This window comes from Microplitis mediator, chromosome 2, assembly GCF_029852145.1.
Source record: "Microplitis mediator isolate UGA2020A chromosome 2, iyMicMedi2.1, whole genome shotgun sequence".
Classification (NCBI taxonomy): domain Eukaryota; kingdom Metazoa; phylum Arthropoda; class Insecta; order Hymenoptera; family Braconidae; genus Microplitis; species Microplitis mediator.
Window position 1 is genome coordinate 6,010,877 of NC_079970.1, and position 19,137 is coordinate 6,030,013.

General features: G+C 29.7%; 1 protein-coding gene across 2 annotated transcripts; it reads right to left on the reverse strand.

Moving 5' to 3' along the window:
• Positions 1–9,010: 9,010 nt before the first annotated feature.
• LOC130663652 (uncharacterized) lies at positions 9,011–18,795 on the reverse strand. 2 transcript variants are annotated; one of them, XM_057463011.1, is made up of 7 exons: positions 18,396–18,795; positions 16,625–16,940; positions 14,818–15,093; positions 13,518–13,750; positions 13,108–13,374; positions 11,774–12,029; positions 9,011–9,891 (listed from the first exon to the last, which is right to left on the reverse strand). In XM_057463011.1, exons 2-7 carry the CDS (start codon positions 16,881–16,883, stop codon positions 9,719–9,721), a joined length of 1,464 nt encoding a protein of 487 aa, XP_057318994.1. In that variant the 5' UTR covers positions 16,884–16,940; positions 18,396–18,795; the 3' UTR covers positions 9,011–9,718. The 2 variants fall into 2 exon arrangements, with proteins under 2 accessions (XP_057318994.1, XP_057318995.1); XM_057463012.1 differs by lacking the exon at positions 18,396–18,795 and adding an exon at positions 17,270–17,620.
• Positions 18,796–19,137: the final 342 nt, after the last annotated feature.

Genomic DNA, 19,137 nt, shown 5'->3' on the forward strand with positions numbered 1-19,137 from the left:
ATACTAATAGGGCGCCAGGTAATTTTTATCACTGGAATCACCAAACCAGTAAATTACGAAAATTTTAATAATTTTTGATCTGTGGAATTATTTCATAAACCACGCATAAATGAGGTGGATAATTTTTGATCTGTGGAATTATCAACAAAACCACGCATAAAATAAAATTCAAAACTTAAACTAAAATGCTCAAACTTAATAGCAAAACAAGACAGAGACTGGAGCACTAAAAACAGAGTTACGGTATGCCGTGGTGTCGCTCAGTGTGTAGGTTTATGGAGAGAGGGAGTGGTCCGGGTTAAATCATCCCAAACTCGTGTAAATTATTAAATGATTTGCAATTTTTATTTAACAATAAAATAAATCAAATACTAGAACATAATACAAATAATCTTACTCTCTATAACAAAATACTGAATCCGAAAAATACAACGATCCAGTAAATCCGAACGGCAACTTGGCATCTAAATGATGCGCGTCTAAACCTTATAACTAAATTAATTAAAAATAATTAATTAAAATAATTAAATAACTGGAGCCAACCGATACTCAAATAGTACTCGGTGAACGGGAACCATAATCTTAAATTTGTTACTCTAGCATACTTGCTGTAGCAAAAATCGTACGACTAACGTACCTGGATCTCATTTTTGACGTTCATTAGGCAATAATTAACTTACTGACTAACATATTCCCTATAATTATTTTATAAAAATAATATTAACATTAGATCGCGAACCTGACTCAAAACTGTAACTACTTTCTCATACTTTTCACAAATCTTATATCTTTTCTTTAACTAAAACCGTAGCATAATACCTCAAGATTCTAACTCAAACTCGATTAATTATTTATAATAATTATCTCATACCTGATTACTGATGAATAAAATATCAAGTAACGTCTCACACTGTTTTAAGCAATACTTCTATAACGATTACTCCAACCTGTAGCTTTCTGAAGCATCACTCCTGAACACGTCTGCTCGCTTCGAGCGACCAGAGTCGAAAACCCCACTGTACTCCCCAGGCCAAAAACATCATCGCTATCTATACCGGCTCTCTATACTTTACTCCATAACTCCAACTCGATATTGAGTATGGATATCCCAATGTGTGCGCTCTCCTGGACTTGGCTTCGGTGAGATCGCAGACTAAAATTCTTAAAACTAAGTGACCAATGGTTACCCTCAGCAGCACACTGGTCAAAGCTGTCCACTGAGGCCTACCAACAAAACCCAAAACTCCAAAAATGACCAGAAATAGCGGCTTCCACAGCGATAGTGGTCACTAAACCATCGCTGAGTCCTGCCAATCATAAAAACAAAACTGATCTCTTACACCTAGTCCATAGTCCCTATTTTGGAGCGCTAGCATTTCAGCTAGACCTCTGCACTCCACATGGAAGTCTCATAGGGTCAGGCAAGCATCCTGACATCAGATACAACCGGGTGGCAATTACTTGAGCCCTATTCCACGGTTGTTCCGACTTTTCCACATACCCAATAAACCAAAAACTGTAAATTCCAAAACTCAAACTTTATCTTTTACCAAACTCTAATCTCAACCCATATCCCACAATAAATTTCCCATATAAATTTTCTGTAGCCAAACGTTACTCCATATTTTATGCTTAAACTATATCTCGATCACCAAAAAAAAACTGTATAAAAATCGCAATTTTCTGTAGCTAAATTCTAAATCTTGAGTTACCATGCTCGGTTATGCCCCAAAATCAGTTGGTGATTGTGACGTCAACTCAATCCAAGCCTCGTCCAAAAAAATAACGTCACAGTATGTATGTACGTACGTACGTACGTTCGTACGTATGTATGTATGTTCGTACGTACGTATGTGAATACCTGTATCTTTCGAACGGATAAACCGATTTTGAACTTTCAGGTGTCATTCGACGTGGCTTGTCAATATCTTCTTGTTGCTCCTCGAGCTCGAAAACTTTGTCGAGAATACATTTTCGAGTTCCTCGAGCTCGAAAATACTTTTGTATGCCGTTCTTTTCGAAAAAATAGTTTTTTACCATTTTTTCTCCAACGATATCTCTTAAACAAATAAACCGATTGAGACGGTTGAGGTCACAATCGACGCGTTTTATCAAGTTCTAAAGCTGATCAAATTTTGAATTCGATTTATCGAGTCGATTTTAGAATATTTCAAAAAAACTAACAAAGAAAATTATTATTAATTATTTCGACAACGGTTTCTCTTGAAGGAATGAACCGATTTCGATGGTTGAGGTGGCATTCGATGCGGCTTATAAAGCTCTAGAGCCCAATCCATGTCGGGATCAATCCATCGAGCAAATTAAAAGTTATCCAAACAAAACATTTTTGAAAAAATTTTATTTTTGGAATATCTCTGAACGAGCCCCATAACCGATCAAGCTCAGTTTTCTTACAGCTTCAAGATATTGACAAGCCGCGTCGAATGACACCTTAAAGTTCAAAATCGGTTCATCCGTTCGAAAGATACAGGTATTTACATACGTGCGTACATACATACATACATACACTCGGACATCATCGTGAAATTAGTCAGAATAGCTACCTAGGACCTCAAAACGTCGACATCTGATGAAAATTCGATTTTCGTAAATCGGACCGAATTCAATAACTTCCAAAATTTTTAACAATTTACAATTTTCTTAGCGGAAAGTTAAAAATTTAAGAGTTTTCGTTAAAAATTACTTTGCACTTTCTATTCAAAAAAATCAGCGGATGTTAAAAATCTTAAAATTATAAAACATTTTATGCATTTTCATCACATAATTATTTAAGTAAATAATTTAATGACTGTAATCAAAAATTTATTAATTAAAATTTTTATTGAACCGGAGAAATTTTTAGACAATTAATTTTTTAAATTTACCGCATGGAATGCTAATAAAAAAATAACTTTTTAATTAATTTGATTAATAATTGGCATGAATTGTCTTACACTTATCAATACAATCACTAATTCTAAATAATAATTATAATACTGTGTTTGTTTTTAAGTCGTAGCATCAAATACTGATTAATTTTTTTGGCAATTCGTGTATTTTACAATAAAGCAGTGAGCATTTTTATTGAAATAAAAAAAAATCTTTTTAAATAAAAATGTTAAATCAAAATTGATTTTTAAAAATTTTGTTTTTATGTAAAACTACTTTCTGTAAAGTTTTTTTTTAAAAAAGTACGTGACAATTAATATGGATATTAAAAGATGTGTACATAAAAAACATTATTAATGTTTTTATATTTAATGGGGAAAGGGAATTAGTAAAAAGTCTAAAAGCTATAACAAGGTTCAAAAATTAGTTGACATGGCTCGGCATATTTTTGGCATGACATGAAAATTTAACTTCTCTTCTTACTCCTTATTGATTATTAATTATGAATACATATTAGGGTGATTCAAAAAACAAACAAATTTTTTTTTTTCTTCCAAACAGGTTGAAAAGTTTCGTTTAGATAAAAAAAGACGCCTGTGAAAATTAGAGCTCTTAATATTAATATTAACATTGTCCGCATTGCACTTTTCTATTTCCCATAAGAATAACATGGGAAAAATTTTTTTTATGTTTTCTGATTTTTATAAGTAGCTAACGATGCGTCATAGGAATAATTGGCAGGCATATTTTTGTAGGGAATTGAATGCTCTGCAAAAAAAGTTTCTTATCATTTTTTGATAAATCTATTTGATCAAAAGTTATTTGAGGTTGAAGTCGAATTCATATTAAATTTTGAGTTTTTCTTACTTTTCCTGCGAAACTATCAGACCTATTACAAAATATCATGGGAACTTTTTGGTAGACAATTTTATTCCCTAGAAGTTATACCAAATAAAGTTTTTTCGAATTCCGCATTGTTTTATAGTTATTTTTATTTTAATGTCAAGCTCTTAAAATCGATCAGAAGACTATTTTTTTTATGAGCATGACACTAAAATGACTAGAATTGCTTCCTGATTTGCCTGAAGTACCATAAAGACCTTATCAGGTTAATATAAGGTTTGTCTTATTAGGGCAATCCTGACAAGTTCCTTGTCAGGACCTCATCAGGATATCCTTATTCAAAAAAAAGTTATTTGCCATCAGGTCAACCTGACGAGTTCTTGATCAGGATCTCATCAGGATATCCCTATTCAAATAAGAAGTTATTTGTCACCAGGCCAACCTGACAAGTTCCTGATCAGGAAATCATCAGGATATCTCTATTAAAAAAAATAAGTTATTGGCGATCGGGTCAACCTGACGAGTTCCTGATCAGGACCTTATCTGGATATCCTTGTTTAAAAAAAAGTTATCCCATTCCTTCAAATATTTCATTTACAGGCTAAAAATTCAAAAAGTACAAAAAAATATCATCTAAAAATCACGTCAATCATTATAGCACAGATTTTTTACTTCTTTATCAGTTGTTTTTTGACATCATAATTAATATTATGTTTACACTTTCAAGATCACTTGTGTATGTCAGGCCAGTAGATAGCATCGAGGACTTCGAATCGCAGGTTCGAGCCCAGCAGTTATCGGGATTTTTTCATTAATAAAAAATATGTTTACTTCCTCTAATTAATGCTTTCAATACAATAGATAACATTCTCGATCGAATTAAAATCTCTTTTTTTTTTTTTCAATTTAATATTTTTTTTTAAATAATTACTAATAACGTAATCCTGATAAGGATTTGATGAGGATATCCTGGTAAAGACCTGATAAGGGTGTGATGAGGATATCCTGGTAAGGTCCTGATAAGGCAATCCCGATAAGGACCTCATGGGTCTTAAGCGTTGCATCCATATCAGGATCCTCGTCAGGATACTCTGATCGGGACCTTATTTGAAATAAGGTTAACCCGATAAGGACCTCGTCAGGACCTTATGAAAAATTACGGGTACGGTTTTCATAATTTCATGAGATTTTTTTCTTATACCGTTATAGAAGCTACGTCCATAATTTATGGGAGCAGTTCGTATAATTATGGGAACGCCACCCTTAATATTAATACTATCGGAATCATTTCTAAAATACACAGGGTTCAATCCTTTTTATTTAAATTTCATTTATTCTTTCTTTCATATACTTAACCTATTTCATTAATGAAATGTCATAACAAAAATTCTACAGTTTGAACTTAGCGCCTAGTAAAAATGATCGCTGTAGAGATTTTCAATATGAGAAATGTTCTCATGTAGAGATGGATCGATGTGAAAACAATCGTTTGTAGAGTTGTTGCGATGTAAAAATTTGTCTGTAGAGTTGATTCGTGTAGGGAAAAACTTTGTGAGATTTTATAATGTAGAGAAATTCTCTGTAGGGATGCACCACACCCATATATTTCATAATGACCACTTTATAAGCTCTACAGGTAATCAATTTGATTTTATGCTTTGCTTACTTAACGCGTAATTATTTTTATTAAATATTTTATAGTTTCAAATTATTTGTTTTGTTGGTGGATTATAAAATATTCAGTTAAAACAACCAAATATGTGATTGGCAATTTTTTTCTCAGCGTAAATTATATTAATTTTGAAATAATTATAAAGACGGTTAAATAATTACCAAATAAAATATATGTATAAGATTATTATATTTCTGTTGGCATTTAAATTTCATTTTCATAACAGTTTAACAATCACAATGTTATCTCTAAAAGTTTGATTTAAATATACATATACATATTACATTTTGTTTATTCTTATTTATTAATGTATGATAGTCTTATTTATTTATATTTTAATTCATTTTCAATATTTTACTTTATTTTTATGAGGAACAACAACAGAAGTTAAATAAACGTACCCCAAAATTATTTATTATCTACAACCCACATATTAAGTATCAATAGTTATGATTCATAATAATTAACACATGTCCACTAAGTAATTTATATCAATTAATTAACTTAATTTTATGTATATTGAATTTTCGTAGTTTTGAATAATTCATCATGTAATTAGTTCCTTAGCGTACGTTTATTAATTTCAATTGCTTCTCCGAGTAATTTAATTAACGTTGTATAACGCTATATATATATATATATAAATATATATATATATATATTTCGCTATAATTTAAACATGAATGCATTATTTGAGGTAATACATTTAGCAATTAATCTTATTTGCAATGAATCAGTATATTTTATATGGACTACATCTGTAGTAGACCAAATTGAGCAGATTTGTGTTTTAAATTTTCCATTTTTATTTTTTAATTCGTACTAAATTACATGATTCTATAGCAACACTTTTTTTTTCAAATAGCTTTGTTATCAAAAAAATCCATATGAGAATCCAGTCTAGATTCCTATTGGGTTCTCACATGACGTTTTCGGATGGATTCCCATATGGTTCCCTATAGGAATCCACATATTCATATACTCGTATCAATAGACGATAGATATAGAAATCCAGATACCCAGATTCCTGTAGGAATTTCCAACAATAAAGGAATTCATATATCTAAGTTTCTATATGCTCTCTAAACATGAATTAGTGGAAATTAGTGAATATTCACTAATTTCACTTATTCATGTTTAGAGAGTGGGAATTCAAGTACCCACAGTATCTTATGTGAGTTCCCACATGGCGTTTTTGGATGAATTCCCATATGGTTTCCTATAGGAAACCATAGAGAAAGCGTAGATTCATATACTCTTATCATTAGACAATAGATATAGAAATATAGATAACGCGGTTTCTATACACGCAGAAAAATTTTTAGTAAAAATTGCCTAAAAAGTTTGATACTGTGAGGACATGCGGTAAATATCTCATTTTGATAGCATGTAAATCAAGTGAAATTTCTACTAACAACATAGTAAAAATTTAGTTACTGGCTAGATGCACTTACAATATCAAACTTAATGGGTAATTTTTACTCTGCGAGTAGAGATTACTTATATATAAACCCAAATTCCAATATAAACTTCCCATAAAGAAGTCCAAATTCCTATGTCGTTCCTATATGGAAATCCAGGTACTCAGTTTCCTATGTGAATTTCCCATGTGGGAATCCATACCCATGGTTTCCTACATGGATTTTTATATAAATCCATATACTTATATGAATTCCTATGGACTCTTACATAAAGTTATATTTTCCTATATGGATTCTTATGGGTTCCCACGCAATCCTACATGGATTTTTTTGATAGGGTTCATTTCATTACTAGTAAGTATATATTTAACATTTATATACTTTTATTATATGAAGCGTAGGTCATTGTGATTATCGGATTAATTTTTATTCAAAATAAGTTATAAGTTACAACATGTAAGCAAATAAATTGCAAAGATTCTTTCATAAAAAATACATTTTTCATTCATTTGGTTTAGAATATTTTTTTTTTATCATTACTTTTTATCTTAATTATTAATTTTTTATAGGAAATGGAAGATCAAATTTAGTTTCATTTCAAATATTTAGTTTTAGTTTCAATTTAAATTATTATTTTAATTTTTTGAAAACGACCAAAAAAATTTATACGTCAGCAATTAAAATACATTAACAATAATTTAATATTCAGAAATTATAAAATAATTATTGAGAAATTATTTTTAAAATTTACTGCAATTTTTTTTTAACCAAAATTCATTGTCTCAAATGGACTTTGTGTTCATTGCAAGTAAATTTTTTTTTTAATGAACAATGAGCATAAAAAAAAGAATACCAAACTATGACAGATTATTATTTTTTGGACGCAATCGCTGACTACTGTTATACATTCCAATGAAGAATTTATACCTTCAAAAAAGTTTCAAAACTAAGTATCAATCATTACAATCATCAAAGCCGCAAACATTTATATACTATTTTACTTTCTACTAATTTCGTGCTAGCATTTATCGTTACTATAATTATAAAAATCATGGACGTATGGCTTTTTTGGTAAAATATAATCAACGCGTTACATTTATTTCTATTTTATATTGATTACATTATTAATTTTGTGATCGTACTCTTATACATTAATTTTTTTTTGTGTCATTACAGCTTTCTATACAATAATATAGATATATATACTCAATCCCTCTGAAAAAATAAAATTCAGTCTAAGAAAATTCAAAAACAGTTTGTCATACAGAAGTTGAGAATTCAAGACAGTGAAACTTTTTTTTGAACTTCAGAAAATTCAAAAATAAATAATCGTGATTTATAACTTAATGTCAGTATTTTTAAACTTTTAGTGTTTTTTTTTAATTTGTTCTCAAATTTTTATTTATTCATACGTCAAAATTAACAAATATTGAAATTTGTCGACAAAAAAATTTCTCGAAATAAAATTATGAGTACAGTAAAAAACAAAATTCATATATAAATAATAATAGATTTCCATTAAATTATAATTGAATTACTATTACTTTTTAAAATTCCACTTCAAATTTTACGGCGACTTGCGCCGAAAATTAAAAAACTCTACAGCGCGAACAATTTTTAAATTTTTTTAGAATGAATTTCATTACAAGGGATCGTTTATAAATAATCATTACAAATTACAAATTACACAAATTATTGAAATTCATTATTCAATTAATTTTAATTATTTCGATAAATAATTTTTTTATTTTTAAAAGACAATTTAATTGACTACATTTTTTTATGGTATTGAAGTTAGCAGACGTCTAATAATTTAAAAAATTTTTTTTAAACAATAAATTATAAAAAAAAAATATATTAAAAAATTGCACCTGTAGTCTTTTAAATTGTCTACATGTGCATATTTTTAGTTTTTTTTTTCTTCAAATTAAATTGTTAAAAAAAAATCAAAAAATTTTTAACTGTCTGCTAACTTCAGGATCGTTTTTTTTTATTAAAATTATGAAAATTACTTAGAAAAAAATTTAAGAGTTTTCGTTAAAAATTACTTTGCACTTTCTATTTAAAAAAATCAGCGGATGTTAAAAGTCTTAAAATTATGAAATATTTTATGCATTTTTATCACATAATTATTTAAGTAAATAATTTGATGACTGTAATAAAAAATTCATTAATTAAAATTTTTATTAAACCGGTGACTTGTAGTTAGTTAATTTTTTAAATTTAGCGCATGGAATGCTAATAAAAAAATAACTTTTTAATTAATTATATTAATAATTGGCATGAATTGTCTTACACTTATTAATACAATTACTAATTCTAAATAATAATTATAATACTGTGTTTGTTTTTTAAGTCGTAGCATCAAATACTGATTAATTTTTTTGGCAATCCGTGTATTTTACAATAAAGCAGTGAGCATTTTTATTAAAATAAAAAAAAATCTTTTTAAATAAAAAAATAAATAAAAATGTTAAATCTAAATTGATTTTTAAAAATTTTGTTTTTATATAAAACTACTTTCTGTAAATTTTTCATTTAAAAAAGTACGTGACAATTAATATGGATAACAAAAGATGTGTACATAAAAAACATTATTAATGTTTTTATATTTAATGGGGAAAGGGAATTAGTAAAAAGTCTAAAAGCTATAACAAGGTTTAAAAATTAGTTGACATGGCTCGGCATATTTTTGGCATGACATGAAAATTTAACTTCTCTTCTTACTACTTATTGATTATTAATTATGAATACATATATATATTTTATATATATATATATATATTTTTTTTTCTTTTCAAATTCAATTGATCGATGATCGCACGCATACTTTCATGTTTCTAATCTCTATTAATAAATAAAAATGAATTTAAATTTTCTTAAAGGATAAAATTCATCTATTGTAGATTTCGCGATGTAGATCTGGAGGTGGAATACTTTGGTAAGTAGGTTGAGTATCACGAAAGTGAGATCTTATAAGAAGACCAAGTCCAAGTAGTACTACAGGAAGACCGAGAAGAGCGCAGATAAGTTCACCAGTTACACCAGGTGACCATATAATTATTCCTTTATAAAAAAAAAAATAAATTACTTAATTAATTATGAGCTCCATTAAAAATACTTAATTCTAAATTATCAAAAATCACTTAATTCCAGAGATCGAGTATTACTCATTTACATTTTTTTCATTAGGGATTTTAGATCTGGGGACTATTGATCAAGAATTTTGACCTAGACCCATTATTTATTTTTAAATAAGGTTGCTAATCAATATCTTGTGTTATGCTAGAAGCGTATTAGGGTAACTATTATTTCACTCAATTGATAAGTTTATCTATAATATATTATATTACGTCTGAGGGGAAAAAAGCGGTCAAAAAATCTAGTGATTCATCATTTTTAGTTAGTAAAAGATTACCCGTAAAATAAGGTTTGTTATAATAAATCAAAAGAGAAAATCATTTATCTACACCGTGAAAAATTATAAGTCAATTCGGAGTGAACATGGATTGTATTTCAATTCATTCACTACGATCCGGAGTTTTAATTATAAAATATACATTTACTGTAAAAAATTTTTGGTGTTAAAATCGTCCTCGAGGACTTCATACGGTTTGTTCGGTGTGAATTGACGGTGTGAAATATCAAGCGGTGTATTTTTAACACCGTATGAGTGTTTTCCTTCACACTATTCGGTGTTATTACCTCAAATATTGTTTGATAAAATAATCTTTGGTTAAAAATTATTAAATACAGTCGGACCTACACTCAGAAAATTAAATAAAAAACCGTCCATAAAGCACACCTGCGCTTTCGCGCTTGAGTTACGACATTTACTACAGAAGTTATCATCCAATAATTATTAATACTATTAAAAAAAATTATAACACTAAGTACTTTTGCATTGAAAAACGTTCTAATCATTCTAGATGAGCGGAATTAACAATTTAGCATAATAAACACAATTACTTAATTTTCTGAGTATAGTGATAAAACTACGCGTTATAAGACTCTTCCCCTTAATTTGTTAAAACTTTCTCGGAACGCTTCCCCCACCAAGAAATCAATGAAAATTTTGCGCCGAAACTTCGATATAAGACTAACGAACAGTACGACTAAAATCGAGATAAAATTTGCATACATATAGATTGTAGATTAAGTAATTTATTTTCATAAAAAATATGAAAAATTTCATGGTTTCACATAATTAATTAAGAGAAAAGAATGACAAAATTCTGTTTATTTATGATTATATACAAAATAGATTCACTGTATAATAGAGTAGAGTTGAACCGAATACACAAATAAAACGCAAAACGACGATAGTCTTATAGTGAGACGGGCGCAAACACTGCTAAGCACAATAGTGGGGGAGCCTTAATTCTAAGAATTTTTTCCCCTACGACCCGAACTTGTCTTATAACGAGGTCCGACTCTAATATCATTATTATTGTTGATGTAGATTATTTTATACCGTACGGAAAAAGTATATATTCGTATATATTCAGGCAAATCTGAATATATGCCGCATATATGAAACATATATTCAATTTTGCCCGTATATATACTTTTTTCGTAGGGGTAAAATAAAAATCAAATACTTATTGTCAAAGTAATCGAGAGTTTTAAATAAATAACTTATACATTTACACCATTCGTGGTCTGAACGTCCTCATTCACACGGTCCATAATTTAACATCCCGCATCATGTAACTTTCACACCGGCAGTGTTGAAAATTTTAACACCAAATTATTCACTCCAACCGTGGACTCAAAATATTTTACAGTGTGAACTCACGGTTTAATCCACAGTTTTTTTTCATTGCAATAAATTTTATTCGACTAAATTAATGCACCGTTACTTGAAACTCTAATAATTATTTGAATGAATATAATCCTTTTTACTAGATAAATAAAATATGTATGTATTTGTAAAGGGTTTCCTTACCTCCATTAGAACCAACATCCATCTTATAAATACTCCACCAAATGCCGGATAGAGGTAGAGAAATAGTAGTTGCGGCAACGGTGAAGACAGCACTCTCACACATGGACAAAAAATTCAAGATTGATATGGAAAAGGTGATGTAGGAGAAGAGAAAAATCCATCCGTGGTTCGCTACTCCAGTGCAAGAGCTGCTGCTTTTAAAGTGACACTTGAAGCCGTGCTCAATTGTTGTGTATAGCTCTTTTGGAGTAAGACCCTAGTGCCATGTACAGAGAAAAAAATAATAAAATATGTATATATGTAAGTCTCTGTATGTGTGCGTGTGTGTGTTTGTAGATAGGAATTAATGTGTGGGTACACTGGCATAGGAAAGTGAAAGAACAAATGTGTTTTTCATCGTAGTGATTGATGAAGTAAGAAAAATACTGGATATAAAATAAAAACTGCAAGTCTAAAGCATGGAATAAAAAATACGAGACTACAGTATGTGAAAAAAAGAGGGGTAGAGAAAAAGGATAAATAAAAAATTGGATGCGGAAAAAAAATATAAATAAATAATATTGGGACGGAATAAAAAATTTATTCGAGTCTAAAGTGTGAAATAAAGAATAAATAAAGTATGAAATAAAATACGAATCTATAAATCAAAACAATATTAAGGACAATAAATAAAATTTCCGACTGTAACTTGGGCTGGAGCTTTCGCGCTGATATTTGAGAGATTGACTATTTTTTTTTCTTAAATTTCTTTAGCGGAAACAGAGGCGACACTACTACTAATTTATTAAATTTATTTTTGAGTAAAGTTATGAGAAAAAAATTACAGTCGCGTCAAATCAGCTGCATTTGAAAAGTTTATAATGAAAAGTTTAAGTTCGGCATGATTTTTTCTAGTTATGATAACTTTTATTCAAGCTCGAGCTTTTTGCTGCAGTATTCAATAAAACGAGGACAAATTGACCTAAAAAATTAAAAAAAAAAACAAGAAAGGAGATTGAAGCGAAAATAAGCTTTTAGATGAAATTGTCAGAGTAAAAAAATTTTTTTTCTCAATATTCGAGTTTTAGAGAAATGGTCTTTTTATTTTGGTAAAATAAATAAAAAAAAAAATCATATCATTTAACTACAACAGATATGCAAATTTCAAATTTAAAAAATTTTCATTTTTTTACGAAATTGTCACTAACTAAATTTGTGACATTTTTTATGCATCACAAAATTTATGTCTAAAAATTTTCTTAAATTAAAAAATGCCAAGTCAACAAAAAATTGTATGAATAAAAAAATGACATGAAAAATAAATAAAATAAAGAAAAAAAAAAAATAATACTTACTCGACCAATACCAGGCAGCGTATCAATCCAGATAAACGCGAGAATGACAATAAAAGAAATGGCATGAATATGAAACAAAGTTTTAAGTATCGGTGGTTTGGGTAAGTGCTTATGCTTGATCGTCGGGTCTGGATCAGTGACATGTAATAAACGGCCCCCTTCTTCTTCAGAACCACGTCGTCTTATATCACGAGATGATACCAGCCTCGATACAGTGTAGAGGAATGAATTGTGCTGAGTCGTCAACAAACGACAGGCACTTTGTTGCTGTAAATTAAATCTCTCCCTAGTCAATCAGCTCATAACAGCTGAATTTATGTGGGCGGCATAATATTTTTATCTGCCTAGGCCTTAGACAAATCTACTATGCTATATTGCAAACATATATTTATATATATGACCGTACTTACCCCGGTGGTAAAGTGGAGCTCAAGTAGAGTGAAGACCATAGCAAACACTGCCAGTGATGCCACATAAACTAGTGTCCAAACCGCTCGTATACCCCAAGAACCTCTTTCTGTTAATGTGTGTGCAGATACTTCGCGGCCGCGACACCGGAATTCATCACACAGTCCGTAGTCCACGCTTATAAACAGACCGACTATTATCGTCGTACTGGAAAATATACGCTGAAGACTCATCACTGAAAGATTTCGGGTCTTAATTATTTATTATTTATGAATAATAACAGTAACTATTTTTAAAAATTTAAATTTATCAAGTGAGAGAAGGGAGACAGAGGGGGTGGACTTTTTTTTTCTTAAATTAAAATTCCACGGGCGAAAATATGCCTTCAGAAATTTTTCGAAAATTGCATATGATCAATTTAGACTTTGCGGGGCAATTTGGGCCTCCAAAAATTTTTTCAAAAAATTTTTAAATCTAAAATCAGCCGACAGATTTTTATTTGCATAATTTAAAAAAAAAATTTATGTTAAAATTATTTTTATTATGAAAAAAAAGTAAAATTGAATCTTAAGTTGTAAAATTTTTTTAGCAGTCCATTTTGCCCTGCATTTTTTATTTATGACTGAGTCGTAGTGACATCAAACACTTATTTGAGGACAAAAAAAAAAGAATTAGTGAAAAAAAAACACTATTGCTTTTTTTTTCTTTGCAAACCCAATTTGTCTCTCCCTTCGCTACTTGAGAAAAAATTTTTTGTCTCAACTGAAATAATTCAAATTGAAGTAACTCTTGGGTACTGAACACTTTGGTATTCAATTTGACTTGAATATCGATTCCTTAATAATAGTTCAGTTTAGAAATTTATACCCGTCTCTTCACTTAAAATTATCGGATTAAAGCGCTCAATAATTTAAGATCTAAAGTGATGTAACAGGAGAAAAAAAATAAAAAACCTTGAAATAGAGTTTAATTGAGTCAGTGTAATTAATTTTTTATTTTATTTTCAACCTTTCAATCAAATTTATTGGCATAATATTGAGTTTACTATCGACAATACTAATATAATTCCAGATTGTGAGTAAATAATTATTTAAATATAAAAACTTTTATAAAAATAAATAAATTTCAATTTTTATTTAAAACTTGTTCGTTTGAATTATTTGCACGTTTTCATTGTTTGCCAGTTTCTCATATTTATTTTGATTTATTATTCGGATATTGGTATATCATCGTGCTTACAAAGCAGCGGTTATTGTTATTTTTATTGAATAAATATTTGAGTAAAAAAAAACGATGACTTACTTTTGCGACAGAAGAAAAAATAGTAAACAAGGGAGAAAACAAGCGTTATGCCCTTGATGGGATCCTGAAGGTGACAAAGCACTCGATTTTGATCCAATGAAAGTGTCGCAAGTATTCCCGAGAGTGCGTAAAAACAACTTATCTTGACGAGACTACATCTTGGTATTTTTATTTTGAGACTGTTGGGAACAAGTGTAGGTGGTGGCGATACTTTTTCCCCAATAACGCAGATCAATCCCAAAATACAAGTTGATAGAAATGCAATAAATAAAAGTCCTGCAAGATGAAAAAATAATTAACATTAATCCACAGTGTAAAAAATCTGAAAAACGGTTGACCCTGTGGGCCAACCCCGAAATTTCCCGCGGTTTTCGAGCTCAGAAAGCTCAAAAACGTTATGATTTGTAAATTTTAAGCTCTCCGAAGACAAAAAATGGTTATTTTGTTTTTCAATCAAAAACGTGTTTCGCGGCAATCGAAAGAGCTCATCAAGGCTTAGAACTTAATACGTTTTGAGCCAAATCGGGCAAGTAGTTTATGAGTTATATGAAAAAAATCTAAAACAAGCAAATTTTCAATTTTTATTTTTCGTATAACCCATTCAAAGTCGCCGAGCTTCGAAATTTTCCCATAGATCGGCCGATGCCTGGTTTGCAATGATTGGCCAATAAATGGCTAACTATACTGGCCCATGCATGGTGAATCATTGGCAGCCGTTTTTTTGCTTATAAAAACGGCGCACAATTAACTGCCGTTCGTTGGCCAACGGTTTGATCGAGTGCTCTTGATACCAAGCTTTGGCCGATGATTGATTGCCATGATTGGCCAATGCTTGCGACTGCCATGCTTGGCATACCGTTATCATCCGATATTGAGCCGATCTTCGGCCGATGCTTGAAAATTGGCAGCCATTCACGACCCAGTAATGTGCCGATTCTTTTTTTTTGTATGGGAACTCGTAAACTACTTGGCCGATTGACTTCAAAACCTAATCATTTCTAAGTCGTACGACAAAAATGAGTTTACATACATCTATACATACATACCTACACACACGCGGACGTCCATCCGAAAAACTCGATTTTCGAAAATTGGACCGAAACCAATAACTTCCCTTCTAAAAATTTTTAATTTTCTAAGCGGGAAGTTCAAAATTAACGAAATGAACGCGAAGTAAATGCGGAGTGAATAAGAGGCGAATGACTTTATTTATTTAATCCCCTCGGAGTGAAATTCACTCCTAAAAGATGTTTATTTTAATATTAAAACTCCGAATTGGAGTGAATGCGGATTGAAATGAATTCCAGATCACTCCGAAACCACTCAGCTGAAAAAGCAAACTCCTTATTTACTCCGTTTGTAAAGTGACGGAACGAATTCAGATTTAAATAAAATTCGTTATCACTCGCAATTTTTTACAGTGCATCATAAATTATGATAATAATCAATACTAATAGTAATGATTATTTAAAAGTCAAAGACTCGCGTCAGTCAGTATGAATTGACAGCTTGTAATATCTATCATGACAAGAGACAGCTATCAGCTTTGTCCCGACGTCTCTCCTCCCGATTCTGTCTCCGCTCGTCTACTGGGTTCTGTATTGAGAGAACTAAATCCGTGATATATATTTGCCGGTTATAGAAGTGGATGGTAAACGTCAATTGATCGAAGCTCACACAATACACAAATACCTGTCACCTATATAATGGTGTGTAAAATGGTTTTGCGTATACAGTAGATAGAGTGTTTAGTGTTCAGTGCAGAACGCAGTATAAAGTGCTACATAACAAGGGTGCAATTGGGTACCTGTGTAGGCATTCGCTGTGCCGCTGACATTCTCGAGGTAGAGTGGCAAACTGATGATAGAGGTTGTAACCGATGCTGTGACAATGCCCAAGGTGGCTAGAAAACTAAACCTTTGCCAACACGGTTGCTCTGTATCAAAGAGCTTGTCAGTTGACTGATAAGTTGTGTATGCTGGTTCCTCCGTGTCCGTGTACTCTTCTATTTCCACATCACTACCGGTACAACGTACTTGTTCATCGTGATCGTCCTCGTCTATCATTTTTGTTATACAATTCTTTAAAATCGCCAGTTTTTCTTATTTTTTTTATTTTTTTCACTGAAACAATAATTTCATAATTTAATAACAAATTTTCAAACTTTTATGTAATGAAAACTTGAAAATTGTCGTGTAAATTAAATTGATAGAACTAATAATTTTTAATTAACTTGAAAACTTTTTTTTTTAGTTCTAATAATAAATGTTAAACTGAAATATAATTAACGAACATAGATTATAGATTATTATAAAAGTTTACAAGTAAACGAGTGGAAATTTAAATTAAAAAAAAATACGTCTCTTATATAATACCATAACGATGTATTTATATATATATATACACATACACCACAAGCCACGAAAGGTTTATAAGTATGTTTAATATTTACTTTGCGTGTACATCACATGGCTGATCGGCAGAGTACACAGCCTTGTGTTCTAAAGTCTATTATAATTTTTTATCCTCTATCTACGGGTAGTTTATTGATTTTTTATAGTGTACACAGTGCCGTGGATTAATAAAAGAGCGCGAATTATTAGTTACTGTCAGCATCACTTTTGTCATTATTTTAATTTATTAATAAACTCCCTATTAGCAATTAATTTCTTTTGTCTCTATTCATTAGTTTAATTAACCAGTAATTATTTTTTATCCTCATCGCTGTAATATTAATTAAAATTTAAATTTTACGATAATATTTTATGAACGAAACTAACTTGTTAAGAACCCGGTCTTTAATTCATAGTTTAATATTACAGTTCACGTACATGACATATATACTGTTGCTGACTCATACATACTAATGACAACTGTATATGATTCCTGTACATTTACAATATGGATACAGATATATATACATATGTGTGTGTATATATAGATGAAAGGAGTATGATAATAAATTACGTAATAAATATCACTTAACTTTTAAAATATAAGGTATAATTTAACTCAACGTATAACGACCGTCTTTAATAAATCATTCTACCACAATATTATTCCCTAGCCCATTATTTCACTGATAATTTGCGAATAGTCTTACATGATTTTATCATCTAGATATATGTATACATATACTTCTATATACTTATCAATTTTAGTTAAACAATTCAATTAAAATTCTATTACTAATTTTAAATATCAAATGTCACTAAATTTATTTTTTAAATAAATAAATTTCGTTAAAAAATCGGTTCAAAATTAGCAGGACAAAATTTTGCAAACGATGTATTTTTAAAAAAATTATTTCTGCTCCTATCGAAATTTATAATTTGATATATTTATATCAATAATAAATATTGATTTAATTTAATATAATTTCCGGCTGTTTTTATTATCATGTGATATAACGTCATATATTTTTTTATTATTCAAATTTTTTTTATGTCCTGAGTCCTGACATAAAAACTTTTACTAAAAAATGAGTAATAAAATAAAATAATATAAAATATATATGATGTTAATTAAAGTTCGCTTTATGTATGCATGCATGTGAGTAATTATTTAATTGTTCTTACCTTTTTTATCAAAGTCCTAACCTGACACCGCCCAATGATAATCTTGGGAGCTTTCACAGGAATTGTTTATGTTTCAGTAAATTTCACAAACGTTCTCATGATACTTTATATATATTTCTGTACATATATACATGTATGTGTGTATGTGTATATACATGTATATGTATATTTGTATATGAATATATGTATATATATATATATATTGAGTGAGTAAAGGTATATGTATACTTAGATGGATAATTATCGGAGTTATTAATCACAATGCGGACTAGCACAAATGTTTATCATTAAATATTACGCGTAATCACGATTAAAGAGTAACAGTAGGTATATTAGATTGGTTGAAAAAGCTTCAGTGCTGAGCTGAGCAGCTTGAGCTTTAGCTGTATCTACTCGTTCTCTTTCCACAAGGTATCCTTGTGCGCACACTCCCGCTTCGCGCATGAACCTTAATGACACTTGAATGTTTATTTTTAAAAATTTATATACGTAATTTAGCTTAATTGCTCATTACTCATTACTTGGACTGATAAGCAGAAATTCTTAAATATTTTTATTAAAAAATAAAAAAAAAAGATTTTTCTATTTAATAATTTTTTAATTTTAATTGTAATTTTTTTTTTAGATTGTTTATAAATTTATGGTTCGATAAATAAAACTGTCTACTTGAACCTCACTTGATATTAATGGATTTTCATGCCTGATTTTTTAATCTTCAGATTGTGTAATCACTGGATTGTAG